Source organism: Chelonoidis abingdonii, chromosome 4 (genome assembly GCF_003597395.2).
Source record: "Chelonoidis abingdonii isolate Lonesome George chromosome 4, CheloAbing_2.0, whole genome shotgun sequence".
Classification (NCBI taxonomy): Eukaryota; Metazoa; Chordata; order Testudines; family Testudinidae; genus Chelonoidis; species Chelonoidis abingdonii.
The window spans coordinates 112,879,215-112,904,385 of NC_133772.1; the positions used below are offsets into that span (position 1 = coordinate 112,879,215).

The window sequence follows — 25,171 nt, forward strand, 5'->3', positions numbered from 1 at the left end:
GTGATGGTGAAGAGATGAGAGCCCTGCCCTGCTATACAAGAGACTGGGGTTCAGCCCCTAGCTCCAGTCTCTCCCTTTCCAGGCCAGCCTGATACATGATGCTTTGCAGTGCCACGCAGGAGACCTGGCTTTGATGCCTAGTGTCTTGTGTCAGTCCCTGGATCCTCCCGATGCTTAGTGCTCTGCAGTAAGCCACGTGGGAAACTTTGGTTTGGCTCTCTTGCCTGGCAGGGACTACGAACTGTTTGGGGGCAGCATATTCCTGGTTCCCATTTTGTCTCTGGGAGCTCACAGGGCTCTGGCCTGACCTTCTTCCCACATCAGAGATCCTAGAACACAAGTGGGGCTGGACGTGTTTAATTCAAACCGGCTGCCCCCAGCCTGTCCTTCCTTTCCCCTGGAATACAGGCAAACTCTGGGGAGCTATAGACAGCAATTGCCTCCCGCTGCCTTCACTGGCTGCTGGATTTTTTCTCCTCTGCTGGAGACAGTGTGTTGAGGACAATTATCCAAGCTGCATAAAAGCTGTTTTCCTATAATGGGCTGAACTCCTTGTACTGTGACAAACTACCCAGCTGCTCTGGCTCCCTCCTGGTCCCTTTCTCTTTCATCCCTATTACTCCCTCTCTCCCTCTTTTTCTGTTTCTTTCTCTTTCATTCCTTCCGTTCCTCACTCCCTTTCTCTGCCTGTCTTCCCCCATTTCTCCCCATACACATACACACAAGGCAGAGGCAGGGGGAACAGTCAGGTCAAGAACCTAGTTGCCACAACAAAAGAATCAAAGGAGTCCAATAAAATGTAGCACACTCTTCCCTGTGACTGCAGCTCAGACAACCTGAAGGCAGCATCTTATATATGTAAGTCTGAGTGCACTTTTGAGCTGTGGCAGGTGTGTGAACTTTTGTAGTATGGGTTACACTCGCAAAGGTGTGTGTGTGTGTGTGTGTGTGTGCGTGTGCACATGTAAGCTTATGTATGTGTGTTGGCACATCCATCTACCTGTCTGATCTATTTTGGGTTTTCTGGAGTGCCTCGCACCATAGTATCTATGTAATTCATAGGTCAATGAGATCTGCATACAATACCCCTCATGTATCTCCTGAGTTTTCTGCTCTGCTCCATTCCCCTTCTTTTGAGGTATTGTTGTTTATAGTGAGAAATGCTTTGTCATAGAAGAGGGTTTTGTAGGGTGCCCTGAAAGGGGTCAGACTCTCTGGATTGGTTTGACTTCCTCTGGCAGCTCGTTTCACAGCTGAATCTCCTTGACTGAGAGAGATTTGTCTCTGACTCCTGCATGCTTCCTCTGGCCTTGGTGAGATGCATTGTCCCAAAGGAGAGATGCTATCACTGACATAGCTGCGTGAGAGCTGGGAAACTCAGGACCAGGTGTTGAACTGGTACGGGAAGTGGACTAGACACCAGTGGAAGGATTGGAGCTCTGGGACAAAGCATTTACAGCAGTCCATCCTGTTGAGGGTGTCTGTGTGTGAGTGCATGCTCATTATTTTGAGAGAGTGGAAACTCATTTTGCCAAAATGCTGCCTTCACTGATCTGTCCTGGGGTGTTAAATGGTTGATGTCCTCTACTGCAACCTCCCCCAAGGATGTTTAACTTCTTGAGCCTCCTCCAGGCATACTTTTGTCAGAGTCTCCTCACCTGCTGGCAAGGAGCTGGAGGATGTGCCCTGCTTTGTTTAAAGGGACCCTAGTGCTCTTTCAGGATACTGAGGAGTTTTGGCTCCAAATTTGTTCTCCCTGAGTGAGACACTGGACCCAGTTTTCAAGCTTGACTTGTTTGGAGTTGACATTGAGGGGCTCCTAGGATCACAGGGAGGTCTCCTTGTTCCACTATTCTGTTCTACACAGTTTCTTATACCGCAATAATTACCATAGCTTCGGAGCGCTTTCCAGTAGTGCATTAAGCAACATGACTAACCTCTGTCATATATAGTTCATTCTCACTCAGCCTCACAAGAGGAGAATTGTGTCTGCAATGTAGGGTTTGGGTCTGAGTCTGAGAGTTGTTTTTTTTTAATGTAGACACTGCTTTATGTTTATACGGAGAAGGCTGGTCAAAGAAATATGTCTTGCACTTGAAGCAGAACGTGGTGAGGCTTTTGGTGGTCTGTAGTTCCACAGCCTCTGAGCAGCCCTGAGAAAATTCCATCTCCAAAGCTTTGACAGACAAGCTTTATGGTCAAGAGTTCCACTGTGCCAGAGGAGTGGAGTTGTTGAGCAGTGGTCTTCACTCTGGAGCTTTATGTGAGCTTTTATCTATGCTGGACCTGGGCCATGGAGCACCTTGAATCATAGAATCGTAGGACTGGAAGGGATCTCAAGAGGTCTTCTAGTCCAGTCCCCTGCACTCATGACAGGACTAAGGATTATCTAGACCATCCCTAATAGGTATTTGTCTAACTTGCTCTGAAAAATTTCCAACAACAGAGATTCAATAACCTTTCTAGGCAATTTATTCCAGTGCTTAACCACCCTGATAATTAGGAAGTTTTTCCTAATGTCCAACCTAAACCACCCTTGCTGCAATTTAAGTCCATTACTTCTTGTCCTATCCTCAGCGGTTAAAGAGAACAATTTTTCTCCCTCTTCTTTGTAACAACCTTTTATGTACTTGAAAGCTGTTGAAGACAGAGCCAAGTCTGAGGTTTGAATGTCCTGTATTGCAACTTACTGGCTGTGAGACTGGATATAAAATCCAGCATTGTTGTTTTCATTGATCAGTAATTCATAATGCTACAAGAAGAGTATTCAAGCCAAGCACTTGAAGGTTAGGACATGCAGAGTTTTAGGTTGAAAGCTCAGCCTTAACTCTGCCCACTATCCCATTGCTTATGTTTTAATATATAGGGTATGTCTACAGTGCAGCTGGAAGGTGTAATTCCCAGCTCAGGTAGATATATACATATTAGCTCTGATTTAGCTAGTGGACTAACAATAGCAGTGTGGCTCTTGTGATAATGGCAGTGGCTTGGGTTAGCTGCCTGAGTGCAGTCCTGTCTGAGATCCTAGGTACAGGTCTAAGATACTACCTCTGCTACTATGGCCACACTGCTATTTTTAGTACACAAACTCGATCACAGCTAGCATGTGTCAGTCTACCCAAGCTGGGAATTACACTTCCCAGCTGCAGTGCAGACATAGCCTATATGTTAAAACATAAGCAGTAGGGTAGTGAGCAGAGTAAAGGCTGACTGAGCTTGCAACCTGAGCTTTGTATTTCCTACCTTTTTAGTGCTTGTTTTTGTTTTTTGTTTTAAACTTTTGAAAGTTACACTAATGCCAGTTTTTTGCTGGTCATTTCTCCAGGTATTCTGAATATCTGAGTGACTGGGTGTGAATTGCTAGGAGCTGATGTTTGTGGCAATGTCACTGAAAAAGGGAGCTCACTTCAGAATTGCTTTTCTGTTTGGGATTTGACTGATTGCTGATACCTGATGCTGTGAAGTGTTAGCCACTTGCATGCAGATAGCAGAAAAGTATAGAAATGGATGGGTCTTTTTACCTGTAAATTTTCTGGAATTCTAATAATGTAGCCGGATAAAGTCAATCACAGTTTATTGCCTTCCTGAATGTTGAGTGTGCCTGTGCCCCAGATAGGGAGTGTTCCTAGTAATAGTGTAAGGCAGAATAAATCATTGCTATTAAATGATCAGGTGACTGGTACACTTTTGTGATACAGATTCAGGGTCACTGGTTGAAATCCAGACCTGGCCAGTGGATGTTTACACTTGTTTGCAGTGTTGTAGCCGTCTACAGTTGTTGTTTGATGGCTGGTTGTTGGGCAGTGTGAAATGAATTTGAGAGGTCTCCTAATTCCTAGCGTCCACTTCACTGACATCACACTTCAACTGGCATGAACAGGACCCTGCACAGGTTGTAGCTATTCTGCTGGTAAATAGGATCGGATTGCCAAGGAGCTGCCCATCAGCTCCATTTACCCCTGCTAAATTGACAGAAAATAGTTTTTGTTTTGCCGTGTCTTTAAATAGGATGTCTTCCCCCAAAGAAGTTTCTGTGCTGACACCCTCAGGATGGCATCTGTCTTCCCTCTCCTCCCTCCCCCACTTTACTCCACTGTACTCACACTGAGAACAGAGCCACGCATGTGTGTTTTAAACTGGAGCAATGGTCCTGACTTTTGCTTTATGCTGTGGCACGCCCCCTGTGGCTCTGTGTCAGTTCCCGTTCATCAACAAAACACATTCCCACAGTTTAGCTGACAATAGGTGATGCAGGTGCACCTCCGAGGAAGGGGAAAAAAAAAAAAAAGCAGCTGCATTTGAAACCTCAGGGAGTAAAAGTGTGCGTGCATGTGGGGGTGGGTTTGGAAGGGGGGGAAGCAAAGGTGGAGGGAGGAATAAGGAGCAAAGAGTTGGAGAAAGGGGCTTGGCTGATGTTTTGATCTCTCTGCAGGTACATCTGCGCTCTGCGGAACGTCTCCGGGACCTGTGCTGTGCCAACAGAGGCACCTTCATCAAAGTGGGACAGCATTTGGGGGCACTCGACTACCTTCTGCCTGAGGAATACACTCGCACCCTGAAGGTACTACACAGCCAGGCCCCACAGAGCAGCATGAAGGAGATTGAACAAGTGATCCGTGAGGACCTGGGCAAAGAGGTATGAGACAATGTAGCCCTCACTGGCCTGCCAGGCAAGCCAGCTGCAGCATGACAGCTCTGGGCAGCTAGCCAGAGGGAAATAGGAGCAATGAGCTGCTTGGTGATTTTCCTTCATAGATGGAAACGTGACAAGGGAGTTCACGACACTGGCCTTGTGCTTTGGAAGACTTAGATTACAAGAGAGACAGCAGTGGGGGTCATCTTATCCTAGCTCTTGGGCAAGTGTGGTATTTCCCACACATTGCTGGGCATGGCTGGCAAAGTCTTGTGAGAATTATGGGGGTGGGGAGAGGGTTGCTGGGCAAGAATGAGGGACATCAGCAGAACTGTATGTGCAAGGGCCTGGTTTGAGAATAGCAGGGGTGCAAGAGGTCAGGACTGAGGTCCATGAGCAGAGCTATGGGGTTCCCCGGGATTGGAATGCGGGGGTGTTGCAGTTGAGGAGCGAGGTGCATTGGCAGATCTGTGTGTGGGCAGATAGCACTGCCTCTGGCTGTTCTCTACCATGTGTAGCTGGCACTGACAGCCCTTTACTTTCACAAGCCCCTAATTAACCCTGGATGAAAAAAATAAATAAATCCCTTTAATAACAGCATAAATGGCTTTTGCTGCTGACACTAAGGCAACAGAGTAGCAAAGGAGGCTGCGCCATTAACCCTTGGGGCCTGGGAGTGAAGTAAGTGTGATATCCTGAGGCTTTTCAAATCATCCCTCCTGGTGACAGCTCTATCTCCAGGCTGAGGAGTGCCTCGCATGTAGGGAGTAGGCCATAGGGAGTGTGGGTATGAAGCAGAGCAGTGGGGATGGGAGTGGTATGTGGGGAGGAGGGGCAGCTTTATGCCTGGGTAATGGTAGAGAATGTTGGTGGAAGTAAATGGGTCAGGGTGCTGGGGGAGGGTTGGGTAGTGTGGGAGCAAGGGGTGTGTGTCAGGTACTTTATGTTATGGCTGCGTATCTGGGAATGTATTGGAGAGAGTGCGCCTAGCCGTGTGGGTAGTATGGCTAGGTGTGTGTACCTAGGAGTCTGTAGGGGGTGTTCTAGGTGGAGATGTAGGGGGTTGGGATGGGTCTGGCTCTGTGTAAGTTGTAGGGGTGACTATTCATCAGTGACATGAAGGATTGGATAAGAGGTTTGGATATTCATGAATGACAGTGAGCATGTCCCCATAGTTCAATTGCAGAGTTAATGTCAGCTTATGACCAGCCTTCATATTGCCTGTGTGTGAGACCAACACCCCTCAGCTTCATTGCATGGTTAGTACCAGCTGGATTTGTAGCACAGCAAATACATGGAGGGAGAGAAACAGGCCAGTGTAACCACTCCCTGCAGTACCCATCCTCCAGCTTCTTGCTACAGTAGAGGTTCAGCCAGCCTTCCCCCGTGGTGGGTGCAGAGGGAAGCTGAGCTGGGATTAGACAGTATTAAAACACAAAAGCAGCCGCCTCTGGCTCAGCACGCGCTGCTTCTCTCTGTAGCTGAATAGGGCACTCGGTGACGGGGCCTTTTCTTCTCTCTTAAATGCATTTTTAGCTGCCACTGATCCGCCCTGGTTTCTTTCAGCATTTCAGGAGTTAGATGAGCTTTCCATGCCTCATTGATTCCCAGTGAGGCAACTTGAATCCCCCTCTCAGCAGCAGCCTTTCCTCTTAGTATTCACTTCACTCACATGGGCAGTGTCGGGGTGATCTTTAATTTTAAAGAGACAGAGGAAGCAAATAGGAATGCTAAAGAGAAAGAAAAGGGTATTAAAAGAGACAGAGAAGAAGAAATCAGATAGAGATAAGGGAAGAAATTTGGAGAAAAAGAAAAGTGCTGGTAAGGGTGGATCATAATGAGGTCAGAGATAGTTGCTTGAGTCCATTAGTTATAGGCAACTGAGTTGAGGTAGTTAAAAACAAAAAGGATTTTGAGAAGCCTAATCTGCTGAAGGCCTCCTTGCTGGAGCCTGTAGAAGGCCGTGCACTTAACACCACGGATGAAGCTAGTCCATGCGTAGAAATATGTTCACTACATTTTAAAAACAAAATGTTGAATTGAAAATTAGGATTTTGGTAAGAGGGTGGGAGTGGAAGATGGAATATTGAAATATTACCTTGGTGGGTCAGGAACCAAGAGACAACAGCATGATGCCTGGAAACCTGCAGCTAAAATGTACTTGAAGCAGATAATGAACCTGAACTCTGGAGAGATTCAAAGAAATGATCCAAACTGACCTAGGGCCCAATCTCGCTGCTGTTGAATTCATTTGCAGAACTGTCATGGGTGGGAGCAGGGGCAGAAAGTAATAAAATGAGGTTCAACCTGGATCAATACAGATTTGGGAGGGAAAACCCACCAAAAATAATGATATTGCAGGGAGAAATCTGACAAACAGCAAAGGCTAAAGAGACTAAGGGTGAGAGTGGCCAGCAAATTAGACAGGAGTTTGCAATGGGATGTGGTAGGGAGGGGGAAAAGAACCAATAATACAGAGTTTAATATGCACCCGCATCATGTCATGGTGCACGAAGGGAGTAGTCCTTCTCTAGGTGGCCTTAATGTGACCCCGCCGCCTAGAATAGTTTCTTAAAGCCCCATGCACCTGAGAAACAGAAATAAACAGTGTTCTCAAAGAGCAGCACAAATGATCAGGAGGCTAATGGGCCTGATTTATGAGCAATGATTAAAAGATCTCAATATGCATACAGTGAACAGCACTTCCTGTAGCAGGGTGTCATAAAGCATAAGTCCCAATTCTGAACCTTAGCGTCCAAAATGTGGGTGCCTGCATGAACCCTCCAAGCTTAATTACCAGCTTGGATCTGATAGCGCTGCCACCAGCCAGAAATTCCAGTGTCTGACTCACTCTGGTCTCCCCAAAACCTTCCCGGGGACCAAGACTCAGAGCCCTGAGTCTCCACACAAAGGGAATAACCCATTCCTTCCCTCTTTACTCCTCCCGTCATTTCGCCTGGGCTACACTAGGAGATACTCTGCTTCAATTCTGAAACCCAAACACCGAGAGATACAAATGTCTCTCCCCTCACCAGAGGCCTATACAAACATTCAAGCTTAGCTAACTCTAACACAAGAGATTCCCCTCCTTCGTTCCTTAGCCTTACCAGAAAAGAAATCAACGTCTTAAAAGACAAGCTTTTATAAAAAGAAAGGGAAAACATACGGTCTCGTTTTCAAGGGACAATATACAGAGGTTATTGGCTTAAAAGAAAAATGCAATAACAGCCTTACTCCAAAAAGAATCACATTTAAAACATTTCCAGCAACACTACACACATGTAAATACAAAAACATATAAAACTATATGTCTATTATACCTGTACTTACAAGTGGAAACAGAAGATTAGAAGTCTGGAGATAGAGAGCTTATCTCAGAGCAAGAGAGCAACAGAGAGAGACAAGACACACACCCAAATTCCCTCCCTGAGCTTTGAAAAATCCGGTTTCCTGATTGGTCCTCTGGTCAGGTGTTTGGTTCCCTTTGTTAACCCTTTACAGGTAAAAGAAACATTAACCCTTAACTATCTGTTTATGACACAGGGCTATGGGAGATTGTGGGGATGTAAGAACTCCTATCATGGGCCAATAAGCTGTGTTGAAACCCAGGACTTTCAGCACTACAGCATGGAGCTACAGGACTAAATCTGTTAGCTTGGTGCAGTAGATGACTGTTTTCTGCTAATCAGACATAGAAGGAGAAGCATAATATATGCCAATCAGTGGATCATACTGTCTTCTCCTGTTCTAAATATATGGGAATACTGCAACAGCTCAGATCTGTGCGTATTTGGACAGTGCCTAGTGCTAGATAGGAACTACTGGATAATAAATAATCACCAATATCCCGTTGTGAGCACTGTCAGCAAATGCTGTGTTTTTAATGTCAGCCATAGTAGGTTGCTTAAACGATCATGTCAAAAGTGACAACTGTCAAGGACTATGTAAAGAGGGTGGAGGAGAGGAAAACTTTGGGGATGAGGCTTTCCAGGAGGGTATGAATCGGAGCAATGGGATAACACTGAGCAAAGGAAATTTCACTAAATTTCAGGAAACACTCAAGGGTGGGACCCAGTGTTCCTTCTGATTTTTTCCACCCATGTGCGGAATAAATTTTGTTATGTGCACCAAGGTAATGTGCAGATGTGCGCCACCAGTGGAAGCAAAACACCTAGATATAATATATACTTTTTAAAAGTTACCAGTAGGGATAATTACTCCAGCCAGGACAAGTTAGGCATTTTCGAACTCACTACTCAAAGAATTAAACTTAAGTGTAAGAGAGAAATAAAAATTATGAAATGCATAGACCAGCCAGAAAAACTCAAATAACAACACTTTGAAATAATAAAATTACAGAGAATATATGTGCATTGCAGGAAGTACCAAGAACAACAACAATTGGGAGGTGTGTGAGAGAGAGAGAGAAATGCGCGCACACACACACACACACACACACACACACTCTCTCTCTCTCTCTCTCTCTCTCTCTCTCTCTCTGTGCTGACTGCTGGGGAAGTTTCTGAGACGCCTGTTTGCTGTTTCTTTAAGGCACTCACTGAAAGCTCTCCTCCTCCTGAACCGTGTCCCTCCTCCTTTGCTCTGTGGAGAAGGGGTACGTGGGCGGGGAGGAGGGGCAGAGTGTGTGTGTGAGAGAGAGAGAGACAGACAGACAGAGACAGAGATTGTGTGTGCTGGCTGCTGGAGAAGTCTCTGAAAAATCATGTGCTGTCTCTTTAAGGCACTCACTCACCCAAAGGCTTGTTCAGACCTCAGAGCTGCTGTGAGTCCTGAGCCTTGTCCCCTCCCCTCTACCTTGCTCTGTGGAGATGGGGTACAGGGGCTGGGGGAGGGGGACACCATGACATCAGCACCCTCCTTCCTCCTCCCCTCCCCTGCACAGCCAGCAGGAGGGTCCTGGGAGCAGCTGCAGAAGCAACATGGCTGCAAAGCAGCCTGCGGGAGGGGCACCTGAACGCACACTGCCGACTGGATGTGTGTGGCTCTGCTAATCAACTGCACAGCACTTTAATCTCTCCTGGGCAGCCACCCAACCACGCAGCTTACAGGGAACATAGGTGGGAGCAGTTAGACAGTGCCAGAGGGAAGGAAAGTTTATTCAACTCTGATTTGTATCTGTTCTTTTAACCTAACTTGACAAGGCATGTGCCCTATCCTCAAAGTTTTCCTCTCCTTCACCTCTCTTTACATATACTTTTGGAATGTAGCCAAACTACTTTCAGTGGAACCTGTGCTCTGGAAAGTAAATATTTTTCTGGTAGTATCAAATCAGTAAACTTTAAAACTAGCTCTTTAAAAAAAAGTAATAATGTACTTTAGAAACAGGGGAAGGAACTGGCTGGCATTTCCAGAGCATCTTTCACCACAGTATCCAGGTCCCCCTCCCGGATGGGAACCAATTCAGCAGCCTGTGCAACATCTCCTTTCCTCCATGTGTCCTTGATATCTGTCTCCTCTGTTTGGCTCCAATGCTGTCCATCCCACCCCCAAATATGACTCTCTATTGCCTGATCTGTTGATTTATATAGTAATTCCCAGTTAGCTTTCTGTGGTTTGACAGGGTTCTCATGATCAGACCCAGAAATATAGTTATTACAAGAACCCCAGTATGCACCGAGACAAGTTAGTAATATTTTTATTAGCACTGTTAGCAAAATCACAGAGACTCCAACCCAGCAAAACAGATAATACTAGATGGCCAAAACACCCTGCATCTGAGCATCAATATATTCACACCTTCCCTTTTAGAAAAACCTGAAGTGTTAGTCATCATCCTTAGCAGCCACAGCAGCAGCGGTGTCAACATCCTGGCATCTCCCGAGGCGCGCAGGCTGCGATAGAACTTTTATAATGTGTTATGCTGATGCCCGCTATGCCTCATGCATATCCGGTATGGTATCGATTTCCGCCCCTTTTCCTTATCTGTATTTCCTCACCCTTCTAATGTTGGGGTGCCCTTTCCCCATAGCTTACTGGGCCTTTTACCTCAAGCTCATTAACAAACACGTCAATTAGTTACCATCGCATTCTTGTGGTAGGAATATCAGCTGATACTCCTAACTTAAAATATCTGGAGCTGGTATAAATTAGCATCTTGTGTTACCTGTCAACAGTTTAGTCATACTTGTTTATTACAGCATTTTATCCTGTATGATAGAGGGTTACTCCTGGTTAGCTGCTTATGCTAAGGCTTTTGGGGCCTTAGGCCTGGATTAGTTTAGCTAATCTATTGTTTTACAGGCCTTGAGGCTTGTAGGCTTGTTGCATTACTGCCTCAACTTACACCTATGCCTTTCCTAGCAAATATCTATACCGATGGGCTACACCTCAGGAACAGTCCTCTGGTTTCCAGTGCACTGGGAAGTGACTTAGACTGCCTGACATCTCTCCTTTCCAGCCACACTGCATGTCCTGAGTCATTGTCCTACCTCTGTCTGGTCCCAGTGAACCTCCCAGTGCAACTGCATATCTGGCCCTCTTTCACACTCCAACAAGCCTGAGCTTGCCCCCTCCCATCCAGCCCCACAATGGTCCCCATCCTGCCCAGATTGAAATGCTCAAACAGCTCAGTTCTGGTCAACTCTCCAGCCCATCCTTACACACAGACCCTTTTAAATCAATCTGAGTCTCACCTTCCAGCCTTTCCCACAGACCCCTCAGTCCCTTCCTCTGACAGACACAAATCTAGGCATCTGTCCAGCTCACTTATATCTACAGCATCTGACCCCTCCCCTGATCACTTCACTTATCGCAGATGTTTTTTTTCCCTTTGTGGAGAGTTATTATGCCCAAATGCCCTCTCTACTCCCAGCTTCCTCATGTAGATCATGTCCCCCAGTTTTCAAACCAGGTCTTTCTGGACTGTCCTGATCCCTGCAGAAGTTTCTGTCAGTTCCTCTCAATCTCCTTTGGTAGGTTCCAGTGAGCCCAGACCTCTGATTCCCTGTTCCTGGAGCCTGTCCAAGTCTCTAATAAAGCTGGGTTCTGAGCCAGGATGGAGTTTAACTTATCCTCCAAACAGAACCACCAAACAGGCCTATTAGAAATCAAAGCTGGAGACTTTCCAAACCCTGCCACCCACCCAAGTGCAGACTGAGGAGGCTGCCTCTCCGAGGTACCGGGCCTGCTCTTGGCCAGCTGTTTTAAGAGTTCTGCTCCCAGTGACCAGTAGATGGCAGACCAGCCCTGGCCTACTGGAGAGCGTCTTGTTACAGAAGACGCAGCTGAAGGCCTTACAGGGACTTGGGCGGAACTCCTTGTCTGGCACAGGGGTGTGTGAAGGAGGATTCTGGCACTTCCTCCTTCCCTGTGGTCTCATCATACATTTCTCTAGCCCAGCCTCACATTAATAATAAGCAAAGCTCCTACTGAAATTTACACTCTTAGTGCTGGCAGGGCTGAATGTGACAGCCAGGGCTGGGACGATTTCTGATCAATTCTCTTCACTTAGGGTGACCAAAGAGCAAGTGTGAAAAATCAGGACACTTTTGGGGGGGGCAGGGGGAGTGATATAGTTGCATATCTAAGACAAAGCCCCTAATGTTGGGATGGTCCTGACAATGTTGAGACATCTGGTCACTCTATCTTCACTAAATATGGGACCCCAGTGAAAATGACAGCCCTCAGCCCCCGCACCGCTCTATGCGCACACTCACATCTGGGTTGATTTGCACAACTATAGGGTGTGTGTGTCTGTCTGTCTGTCCGTCCGTCCATCTGTCCCCTCTTCCCTGAGAACATTCCTGCCTCTGATGTTTAAACCTTGGGACTATTACCTCAGGTTCTGTGTCCAATCTCAGCTAATGGGGAAGTGTGTGAGGAATAAGGCTTGTCTCTTGTGAAGCCAGACCCAAACCATAGCCAACTGGATAGCTTAAGGGTCCAGCTTTGAAAGGGGCCTCCACCCAGTCCCACCTTGTGGGAATAGGTGGGGGAACACAACTGTCTCACTGCCTGGTGCATGAGTGCTGTCAGGGAGCCCATCATTTTCACCTACAATTACTTGCAGTTTCTCCCTGCCGCCTAAGGACTGCTTTGCTGTGAAATGAGCCAGCTCATGTGCCGAGCAGAGCAGGTCATGGGGAAGGGTGCCAGGCCCCCCTCTTTGCCAGTGGAGAGGGTATGACAGAAGCACATCTTGTGCTGTAGCTCAGGTGGGCTGGCTTTGTAGAGACAGCTGTAGTTCAGGGGTCCCCATGCCCTGCGTAAGGGCCCTGCTCTTGTCATATTCCTCTCTTTTGTACCTGTCATGGCAATGAGGCTGTGATGTGAAGTGAAATACTCCTCACCAGATAGATTGTCTTCCCTACTGGTGGAGATGTGGCCTGGGAGAACAGGGAACTACATTCCTGTAGCTTCTTTTGCTCCTAAGGACCCCAATGTGCTTTCCGGATCATATGTACCAGAATCATTCACCGAGCACTGAAATGCTTCCATATCTCTGGTGGAACATAGTTGCTGTTGAAGACTGCACAGAGCCATTTGATAAGAAGTGACAAAGAATCCTGCAGGTATTTGAAGCTGCTGGAAGCTGGGGGCAGAAGCTAGGGAGAATTGGAATGGGACCAGGACAATGGGACTAACACCCTGACACTTGCCATGTGACTGTTAATGTTCATATGTACCCATGATCCAGGATGACACCTTGGTTTTTGCCATGAGATCTCTAATAACCCTACATGATCTGGACCTTGTTTTTGTCTCTCCTCTGGCTTTGCGTGACTCTTGCAGGATCGGTTTACAGAAAGGGTCAGACAGTCTCATGGGTGAGTGAGTGTGGGTGTGTGTATGTGTGTGTGAGAGAGAGAGGGAGAGAGAGAGAGAAACTGGTGCAGGCTGGAGCAGAGAAGAAAGTACGTAGACTTTCTGGGCTCCTATTCAGCTCTTCTCATCTTTCCTACCTTTCCCACAAACCACATTCTGTGCTTCACGTCACAGCAGCCTTTGCTGTGGCTGAGAAAGATGGGAGGAAGGACTCTCTTCCCTCTGAAGCCCATCAGCAGAGTCATCTCAAGCTTTAGAGGTGTTTTTCTTTCTCCTGAGCTACAGAGGTGCTGACTAACTGTATATTCCCCTGGGAGAGCAACTGAGCCTTCAGATGGCCTGAGGGGACTGCATTGCATGTCCTATAATGTCATGTTATCCTCGATGGTATATGCTCCACATTTTGCAGCTGGCCCTGTAATGCTGTCCTTAGGGAGAGAGCCACATGCCCTGCTGGATCACATGGTCCCTAGGGCAAGCTGCTGCAAATTCTGGGGTGGGACCCAGGAGTGGATTGCATGTCTGGCAGTGTTGCAGAGCCCTGGGGGAGTACGGCTGATTCTGCAGTGGGACCCATCTGCAATCCCAGGGGATTTGTCACAGCTCCTGTACTATTGCACAGTCCTGTGGCAGTGGGTCTCATACCCTGCAGTACTGTCATTTTGGCCTGAGGGAATACCTGATCACTCACACGCTTCTAGGAGGTGCATCGTTGCATGCCCTGCATCGCTGTGTGACCCTGGGGATTGTGCTGTGTATTCTGTGCTACAATTACCATAATACCTCCAGGCAAAAAGCTCAGTTTCTTTTCAGTTCTATTTCAGAACTTGAGTGCTCTCCTGGCCCTCTATCAACATCATCTTAATGGTGGGTGACCCTCACATTAGGGAAATGCTGGGGTGAGGCTGAACCCAGAAAACTGCTGCTGATCTCCCCCCATGCATGGTACTCACTGGCACTGGGAGATGTAATAAGGTTGATGAATCTGAGTTCTATCTGCATTTCATCTCCTGCTCCCCGTCACAGGATCCTCCTCATTGTGGATGACAGTCTGACTCCATCACTCATCTGTCTTGAAGATGGGATCTCGGGGCTATTGCCCTGATGGCTGGAGGTGATGAAAATGAAGATGATGGGGAAATGGGAGGGAGGTTGTGCCCATCCCAGCACCCCCCTCACCCTCTGCAGAAGCCTTCCAAGCAGCTATTGATAAAAAACACATTTATTTTAAAACTATAATGAGTAATAAAGAAACCTCACTTTTTTCAATAACCCAGCATATAAAAAGATTTTTATCAATTATAAAAAAGATTTTGGCCATAAAACAGTAATTTAAAGAGTCTGAGATAGATGGCAAGAAGCATTAATGTCACCCAGAACAAATGGGCCTGCATTAGTCAACTGAAAGGCAGCGGAGACTGGTTGTGCTGGGTGCTGCAACTACCTCTGCTCTCACCAGCCGTTTTGCTCGCCTGTCAGGAGAGTGATGCCCATTGATGGCAATCCTCAAAGAAGCCACCTGGAGCAGTGGCTGGGCCCTCACGCAGATGAGTAACCTCTCTGGTGGCACAGGGGTATGGCATGTGTCTTACAGCAGGGCACTGAGCATATGAGGACAGCCATGCTGCCTGCCAGGATTTTGGCTTTTGTTGGACCCACAGATTTGTCCCTTTATATCTTCTCTTCTCACTTTGCAGCAGCCACTGTTACTGACATTCCCTCCAACATAGTACTTGACACCCCCACAAGCACTGCTCCTCAAAGCCACGCAATCCCGGTTGTCATTGTTATCCTTTGAACAAGAGCACCCCTAGTTACAAGCTCTGGCAGCATTGCCCGGGGAGACTTATTCTTTTGGCTCTTGGCTACTGTGTGAGGATCTTACTGAGTGCAGCTAACGTCAGTCACTTGCTGGAGACTCCACTCCATCACCCAAGTTAAGGATGGCTTTGGTGAACTGTCTGAGGGATAATCTCCTTTGATTTTCTTCTACCTGCCTGGCTTAACACTTGGGATGTTGGTAATGGATTAAGCGGCCAGTTGCTTTTCTGAGTTTCGCCTTCTTGTCTCCCAAGAGCAGGGTGAAAGCCCCATCTCTTGGCACATTTGGAATCAGATCAGAAAAAGTCCTGGGTAATATACTATAGGGAATAATCCTGCCCTGGCTCCTTGGGGTATGCACTAGCCTTTCCTTCTCTAATTTACAATTGTATTAGGTGTCCACATTGTAGCATATAATAATCTTGATGGACTTTGACAGCCACTGTCCCCTCGTGAGGGTTTTCCAAAGAGGTCTCCTTAACTTGTGATTGCTCAAGATTTTGATGTTGTATCATCATTGTGGTACATCTTGTCTGTTGATATGCATTACAGCTGTGCTAAATCTCTTCTCCAGGTATCCATGTCCCTTGGGGCTCTGGAATGACAGATCAGGAATTGATTGGAAGGCGTGTGCTGTAGATTAATGGCTAAATCTGGGTCTTTAACAGGGCGATTGTGAAACCTGCCTCAGCACATGGGTAACCCTTTCTATCCCCAATGTTAACAGGAACTAGCTGTGTTCAGTTGGGGCTAACATTCCTCATGTGGTGGCACCATGCTATTCTCATCTGATCAGGCTTACAAGGATGTATTTCACCTGTCCAGGAACCTGGATATCTGTTTAACACACAAAGGGACTGAGTTTGTGATCAGGGCAGGGATAGCAGTACTCTAGACTGACACACTGGAGGTGTTGTGTTTCCAAGCATGCTGCAGGCACACTCTGAAAGAAGTCTCACCCAGTTATCCAACTTGGAGATTGGCTAGAGCCAGACCTGATTTTCTCCTGCCTGTATGCTCAGATCTCCCATTTGCCCCCCATGGATTCTTCCCTTCAAGATGGCAATCTCCACCTGTGTACCTAGCTCTCCCAATTGGATTCATTGACCGATCTGCAGAGTGTATGTGTCTTCTGATAGGAATTCCCACAGAAGGATGCTTGTGCCATTAAGATGAAATAAGGGAATTGTGGGCTCTAACCCTGGCATGTCCAGGTCTCCTTGTGAAGCCAAATGGATGAAGCGAGGTGTTTTGTTAGTTTATAAAGTGAATCAGTGGTCTAATTGGTGCTGCTGTATGGCCCATCCTGAGAGGCAGACCCTAGTTCCAAAGGAGAATGCTGAACCATATAAAGCACGTGAAGCTTGCCAGCAGCTGCTCCTCACTGCTTACAAACTGCTGTGGGTAGGAATGATAGAAACCCTTGTCTGGGTGCACTGTTCAGATGAAAGCTAAAGCTGAGGACATGACCTGTTCGTGGTTGAGAATAGTAAGGAGCTACCCAAAGATTTCAAAGCACTTTCCAGACAGTGATTGAAGCCTCCCAACCCCCTAGATGTAGGTCAGAATTAGGGAGGAAGAGTGCCCAACATCATCCATCAATATTTGGTCACATTTTAAAGCTAATTATGTGGATTTTATATTCATGTCTTGTGAACATTTGGAGTCATCTGGTTTTTCGGGCAGGAAGGTTCACCAGACACACATTTCAGAGTCACACCTGAGCATTTGGAGCAAGTGGAATTATAAATTCACACATGCTGCTGTTCACAGAGGGAGCATGTGCATGCACCTCCAATCAGGGAACCAGAACAATACCACATGATTTATTTTACCAATCACAACCAGCCAGCTGTGCTCAAATAGTGAATTCTTGCCAAGGGCTGTTCACCATCCTTCCCTCTAAGGTTAAAATAATTAGCAAGAAAATTAAAAAAAAAAATGAACTGGATAATTTCAGATAGTGAATAATTTTTGAGGCAATATGAGCTGTGAGCAGGAAAAGAAGCCACACTCTTCAGAGACAGTAATGGATGTGACTTACTGGCTCATGTCTATTAAATGCTATTCCCATTTATCAGTGGGCTAGAGAGGCCTAGAGTGATTAAAATTCCTAGGGCCCTTTTATGAAGATGAGCTGATGAGGGCAAATCCCACTGTAGGTAACTGTTGTGCTTCCCTCAGTCCACTTCTCTTGTGAGCTGCCCAGTGTTGTGACTTTGTCCCTGCTAGAGAGTAAAGCTCCATATCCAAGCTGTCATAAGTAGATAGGTAAGGTAAGGGTTAATTTTCTTTTACTGTAAAGGGTTTACAAAGGGAACCAAACACCTGACCAGAGGACCAATCAGGAAACCGGATTTTTCAAAAGTAGGGTGGGAACCTCTGGAGGTTTTTGGCTTTGTTCTGTCTTTTTGTTTTCCTCGGCTGTGAGAAAACAAGCTTTTCTTCTAACTCCATCTTTCTCAAATATTCTACTAAAAGTCTGCGAGTACAAAAGGAACAAAGTAATCGGCTGTGATGTGCTTTGATTTGGATTGACCTGGATGTTGATTTGCTGGACTGATTTGAATTGGCGATTTTAAATCAGACTGGTTATTCATTTTCCTATAAGCAAGAGCCTGTATTGATCTCTTAATGCAGTATTATTGTTCTGTATTTCTTTCTTTTTTATAAGTTTTCTTTTTTAAAACTTGTGGAAGTTTCTTCCTAGTGAGGCAAAGGAAGGGAAAGCCAGGCTGTGGTTTTTTCTATCGTCCCAGGGTGGAAACAGGCTACGGGGAAAGAGAGAAAGAATCACTTTAGTTTCCTGTGTGAAACTGTCTCTTGGAGAGAAGGAGACAAGATTTTCTGGTTTGTGATGTAAAGGAGATTGCATCAATTCCCTCCAGTGGCTCAGAGCAAGACGCCGGAGAGAGGGAGGGAGTGGGATTTTTCCCCTTACCGGGAGACTCAGATTCTGAGTCGTGGGGGGTCTTCCAAAGGAAGTTGGGGAGGCCACAGAGGGGGTCCCAAGGAGGATTTGGGCCCCAGGGCTGATAAGAGCCTAAATCTTATCTGGTGGCAGCGAAGTAAAATCCAAGCTGGTAGTGAGCTTGGGGGAGGTTCAGGTAAGCACCCAGATTTTGGACGCTAAAGTCCAGATCTGAGACAGACGTTTACCACACAAGCCTCTGCATGGCTGGTGTCTTCCAAGTGGCCTCTGGAAACACAGCCTGTTGCTGTGTGCGGGAGACATGGCGTGGCTTCCTGGTGGCCATCTTTCGGTTTCTGACTTTGAAAGAGGCCTGGCCTGTGGTAGATGGATCCCAGATCAAAGGCCCTTTGCCATTGTCTGTAATCAGAGAGATGACTCGAGTTAGGGTGAAGTGACTGCCTCAGGAGAACAGGCTAACTAATGTGTGATTTCAAATGGCTCAGCTGAGGAAGGAGGGAGCACACTTGGCTTGGGCTGGTTCTGTCTCCTTTACATCTCCTGTGTGAGTGTAGCACTGATGAAAGGTGCTGAATTGACAGCCCGGGTGACTTGATGCCCCTTTTCTGACTAAAGACCAGGTGTAGCGTGAGGAGCAGCACAAGCTTCCTCCACTGTATTTGTCCCCTACTGCCTTTAACAAGGAGGGACCTCCAAGGGGGAGCTCAGTCTCTGGGTTCTTTCAGTGCTTGGCCGCTCTGCTGAGACACCCCACAAGGGTGCATTGTTCAGCTGCAATGCAGTTTTTGAGATGCAGACACCTGCCCTGCTAAGAGCCGGACAGAGACCCAACCATCTCTGTTCATGTCACCCATGAGATGGTAATGACTGGTCAGTACTGACCCAGATTGGATTGCAGCCAGTGGCCTGCAGGTCCCTCCCCTGCTCCCTCCAGCCAATATTTTTAAGCTGTATCAGCTATGGGGGAGTAGGACGATTGGATATTGGACTTTAGATACGATAGTTCTGGGTACAATAGAAATGTAGGTAGATAGTTGGAGATTAATCTCCCACCTCCTTCTTCTTAGCCTAGCTTTGCTCCTCGAAATGGATTCCAGGAGCGCACCTTGCAAGGGGAAACTCATGTCTGAGGGGTAAGAGAAATGCACCATACCCTGCCAGACCCCCAGCCTGGGACCTTCCCTTTCAGAGTATGTCGCTCTGCTACCACAGCAGCAGTGCTGGGCCCATAAGTGCAGTTGATTTATGTTAACTGTTGAAATGATAATGTTTAATCTGTAAAGTGCTAATCTATTTTTTATGTTGATTATGAATAGGCCAGCTGTGCCTACTTTCCTATTCATAGAGTTGAGTGAACAAGCCCATTTTACAGGCCGGGCTCAGAGGGTGATTTACATGCGAGCAAACACTGCTTTAAGGCGAGTAAATCAGTTGAGTTACGCCACTGAACCAGAACCCTGGCAGCTCAACAAAGAGACGGGGGGATAGGGGGATGGAATGAATGGAGGGAAGAGGGTGAAGGGAGAGAGATCAGGAGAGCTGTGGAGGGAGAGAAGGGAATAGAGACAGAAAAGGGAGAAGGGATTAACTCAGTACTTGAAAGGGAGATCACCATAGAAAATACAGCTGCTGCAGGGAGTGGAGTGGCTGACTCAACAGGGGACTTTCTCTTCTGAGTCAGTATTGACCTCAGCACGCTGCTAGAAGGTGCTGTGCTTCAGGGAGTGGTGTGGTTGGCTTAGTAGGGAGCCAGTACATTATTGACCCCATTCCCCAGAGCAGTGCTCAGGGAGGCTGTGTTATAGGGAGTAGGGTAAGTGATGCAACTGAGGGCGCCTTCCCTTCCGTAATTTTTATAGCTCTCACAGCATTTTTCATATGAGTAGGTTACAAGGGTTATTAACCCAAGTGTCTTGGCCAGATTTCATTGTGAGACATTCCATTCTGACTCCCTAAATTCCGTTTCATTCTTCTGCACTTCCTGCCCTGAACTGTTGTGTAGTGCACTGTACAGCTGTGCAGCTATTGCTTGCTCTGTCACATCCATAAACAGAGGTTTCAAGATCCTATTGATGCCTACTCATCTTCGGTAACTAGCTTAGAAAATCTGAATTAGCTGTGAGGTCACAGGTCTTTGGTAACAGCCCTATCACACCCACATCCCCACGCATACACTCCACATGACCTGCACAACCCAGTACATCTCCATGTACACCACGAACCTCCACACCCATACTCCTATACCCCGAGCAATTCAAGAAGACTTTATCAATGTAATAATCCATATAATTATTGTGAAAGTGTAAGGAAGGAACAGAGATGGGTACAATCTGCTTGAGATAGGACTTCACACTCTGTTTTGGGTTTCTGTCTGTTTGTCAGAAGTGTCTGGTCCCGATCCAGTGGTAGGCTGGTGCATAGTGTGATGCTGTCTCTGCTGTTCCTCTACTTTTTTCCCCAGGGTCAGGCATGTTTTTGACTCATTGCTTTCTGATGAGAGGCCTGTAAACATTCCTGATCAGTTGAAGAATCATCTTTCTCACACACTTCCTTGTATATTGGACACTGAAAGGTGCCTCTATGTCTCAGTCTCTGCAAACTACCAAACATCTACTGCACCATCCTACCAGGCGTACATAAATCCCACCCCACACATCGCTCCTCCCCGCCGCGCTCCCAAATACATATAGCACCATCCCGTTAGCCACTAATATATCCCACCTGACACACCGCTCCTCCCCTCATGTTCCCAAACATGTGCAGCGCCATCCTGCCAGCCACTAATACATCCCACCTGACATACCACTCCTCGCCCGCTCTCCAAAATACAGCACCATTCTGCCAGCCACGAATAGAGCCCACCTGATACATCGCTTCACCCTGTGCACACCCAAATGGGTACAGTGCTATCCCACCAGACACAAATGCATCCCACCCCACACACCGGCCCTCCCCGTGCACTCCCAAATGCGTGCAGTACCATCCCGTCAGCCATGAATACATCCCACTGAACACACCACTCCTCCCTGTGTGCTCCCAGATGTAGACAACGCCATCCCACCATCCACGAATAGATCCCACACCACACACTGCTCCTCCCCACGTGCTCCCAAACGCATACAGTGCCTTCCTGCCACCCACGACTACATCCCACCCCACACTCCACTCCTCCCCATGCACTCCCAAACGCATATAGTGCCTTCCTGCCACCCAGGACTACATCTCACCCCACACTCCGCTCTTCCCCGTGCACTCCCAGATGCGTACAGTACCATCCCGTCAGCCATGAATACATCCCACTGAACACACCACTCCTCCCCGTGCGCTCCCAAATGTAGACAACGCCATCCCACCATCCAAGAATAGATCCTCCACCACACACTGCTCCTTCCCATGTGCTCCCAAATGCACACAGTGCCATCTGCCACCCACAACTACATCCCACCCCACACTCCTCTCCTCCTCTTGCTCTCCCAAATACATACAGCACCATCGCGCCAGCCACGAATACATGCCACCACACTCACCCCTCCTCCCCATGCACTCCCAATGCGTACAGCACCATCCCGCCAGCCAAGACTAGATCCCACCCCCCACTACTCCTCCCCATGCGCTCCCAAAAATGTACTGTCCATCTTGCCAGGCACGAATACATCCCACCCCACACACCGCTCCTCACACCTGCGGTCCCAAACACATATAGTGCCATCCTGCTAGACAGTACATTCCACCCAAGCACGATACACCTCTCTCAGCATTCATCTATGTATTCCACACATGGATGCACCCCTGACCTGTACATGCCCATTCACCTAACTCTCTTGTGCAACCTAAATGCACAGAGTACCAGTTCACACACCCCTTCTTGCCCACCAAATGGGTACATCCACTCCAACTCGCAGATACCCATGACTACTGCCCCACACCACATAAACCAACTCCCACACACTGCCCCACCCCCATTACACTTCTCAAAGCCCCCAATCTTTAGAAGTTGAAGCAGGATTTCAGAAGAGGCTCAGGTGATTTCTGATCCCCCCCGGTGCCAGTATCCTCAGGCTCTGGCAGCTGATTCTTTCTCACAGGGCAGCGTCTGTTGATGCTGCTGAAGCATACTGCTGATGGGACCCTCAGGGAGCTCTGCAGACAGATACGGAGCCTCTCTCTCCCTGGCTGAGATTACTCTGCGCCTACCCTCACCCCACTGTATATCAGCCTTTCCCAGTTTCCAGAGTTTGGGGCATAGTGCAGGATGGGGCATAGTGCGCATGGGGAGATGGGGTTAGGTACCCAATTGCTTCTGGCTCACAACTTCCCCTAGTCCTCACCCTCCTTCTCAATGCCCCATCCAGCCCCTTATCTGTGTCACTTCCTTCCCGCAAAGGTTTTTCCATCTCTTTGCAGTGCACAAGCAAAATCCTTTGCAGCGATGCATCAAAAGGTGTTCCATAGTAATTGGCTCAAGAGATTGTGGGTACCTGTGAGATCCCCAGGTGTGCACTGTGGGTGGCTGAACTGGAATGAGACCCCCTGTTTGTGTTAGGGGAATGATTATTATTGTAGCACTAAGAGTCCTGTTCATGGAATAGGACCCCATTGTGCTGGGCACTGTACAGGCAGAACACAGGTCATGCATGGCTCTAAGGAGGTTGCACCTGTCCCCCCACCCTATCCATCAGGGAGGGTGGCCATGCCCCCTTGCTACCATGCCTATATAGCGACTCAGTTTAGGGGGGAATTAGCCAACGGTTGTTAGGCCCAAATCTGGAGTCCAGGCCAGGCAGCAATTGAGTCTGTAAGTCCCAGCCCTCATACAGGGCAGGGCAGCCAGCAGTCAAGGGCTCTGTCCTGCCATCCAGCAGAGCAGCAGCAGCAAGTCTATAGGCCCTGGGTCCTCAGACAGGGCTGGACGGCAAACAGTTAAGGACTCTGTTGGCCTGTAGTCAGGCAGAGCCCAAGTGAGTTTATAGGCCTGGGGCCCTCAGTCCAGGTGGGGCAGCAAACAGTTAATGGCTCTGGCCTGCAGTCAGGCAAAGCAGTAGTGAGTCTAGGGCGCCCAGGCCCTCAAGCAGGGTTGGGCACCAACAGCTAAGTGGCTCTGGCCTTCAGTCAGGGCAGAGCGACATAGGAGTTTAGGGCAGTAGTTCTCAACCAGGGGCCACAAGCAGGTTTCAGGGGACTGCCATGCATGGCTGGTATTAGACTCGCTAGGACCCAGGGCAGAAAGCCAAAGCTCCACTGTGCATTACTGCAACCCAGGGCCCCAAGCCTCACCACCCGCGGGTAAAGTCAAAGCCTGAGCAAGTTAGCTTGGTGATGCTCCTGTGGCATGGGGTCCTGAGCAATTCCTCTGATTACTATCCCCTAATGCTGATCCTGGCTTTTATATGTAGAAAACCGGTTGTTGTGGCACAACTGGTCCGTGGAGTTTTTATAGCATGTTGCAGGTGGCGGTTTCAGAAAGAAAAAGGTTGAGAACCCCTGGTCTAGAGGGATCAGTTCTCTTGTGGGGCAGACAGCAAAGCCATCTGGCATCTTAGCTTGGGGGGATGAAGGACCAACATAGGCCTCTTGACCTAAAGGTGGGGAGGCTGCCACCCCCAGGCCCGGGGTAGCAGGGGGACGCAGGCCCACCTGACTTCGCTACATCCCAGCCCAGGGCTGTAACAGTGGTGGAATGTTCTGCCACTGGATCAGCAGGGAATCCGGCTGCAACACGCTGACTGGAAGTCCCTAATGCAGCCAACACCTATTTCGCATGGGTTCCTTCCTACACTCCCATTGGGTGGTACCTGTGTTCCGGGGTTGTCATTTGTCTCGCCGGGGTAAATGGCTAGTGACATCCCCAACAGCTTCTCAGTGTCTCCAATGTCTGGCAGTTCTGACAGTCTCTCTGGGTCTCTGGCACTGTAGCAGCCTGAGTTGGGTCTGAACTCCAGCAGCAGATGGGAGACGTCCTGCTCCTCCGGCAGCTCTCCTCCAACTGAGCTGGAGGGCCTGCCTTTTATACTTCTGGGTCCTGTCCCGCCCCTCTGCTTCTGCCGGAGCGGTTGCGCGTGTCCGGGGTCTGCCCACCAGGGGATGGTCTCGGCTGTCTCCAGCAGGCAGGGAGGCCCCGCCCCCTTGCTACAATAACTTTGAAAGTGAAGACAAGTAGCTCATGTTTGATGTGATAGAGAAGAGGGAGCTAATGGAGGGATGACTTGAAAGAGACAGGCTAGGAAATTATCTTTGCAGCAGCAGCATTCTGAATGGCTATGAGCAAGACAAGATTGCATTGGTCAAGGCCAGAGAATAGGAGGTGCAGTAATCAAGATGTGAGATATGGACGAGAGTTTTGGCTATGTGGATGGGTAGGAAAGGCCTTATCATAGAGAGGTTACGCAGAAAGAATCTGCAAGACTTAGGCTTAACCTGGGTTTGAGGACTGAGAGAGCTGTCTGAGTCAGTGATGATGGCTGGGAGAGTCGGGATAGTGGTGTTGTCCACAGTGTTCGAGAAAAGAGATGGGAGGGATGGCTTGGTGGGGAGGAGTAGGAGCTCTGTTTTAGTCATGTTGAGTTTGAGTGGGAAGCTAGACATCCATGAAGAGAGATCAGAGAGAGGCTGAAATTTGAGTTTGGACAAAAGGAGACTGGTTTGGAATAGAGAGGTAGATCTATGAGTCAATAGCATTGATAAGGTAGTTGAATTTGTATTTGTGTGGATGAGATCACCCAGAGGTAAGGTGTAGAGGGACAAGAGAAGGGGTCCAAGGACAGAATCCAGTGGAACCACCACAGAAAGTTGGAGTGGGGATGAGGCGCATCCTCCAGAGGATGCGCTGAAGGAGCAGTTAGAGAGGTAGGAGGACCCCTAGGAGAGGACAGAGTCATGGAAGTCAAGGGAGGACAACATTTCAAGAGGAGAAGTATGGTCAACATTGCCAAAGGTGGCTGACAGTTCAGGAGGATGAGGATGGAGTACTGGTTCTGAGATTTGGATAAGAAGAGGCTTTGGCA

The 25,171-nt window shown here is 48.0% G+C and overlaps 1 protein-coding gene across 3 annotated transcripts in view; it reads left to right on the forward strand.

Annotated features, from left to right (window-relative positions):
- ADCK1 (aarF domain containing kinase 1) overlaps window positions 1–25,171 on the forward strand; it is a 137,159-nt gene that overhangs the window by 57,729 nt on the left and 54,259 nt on the right. For all 3 annotated transcript variants that reach the window (XM_032801914.2, XM_032801912.2, XM_075065586.1), the window contains one exon: window positions 4,433–4,636. In XM_032801914.2, coding sequence (XP_032657805.1) covers window positions 4,433–4,636 — 204 coding nt within the window. The remainder of the gene's footprint in view (window positions 1–4,432; window positions 4,637–25,171) is intronic.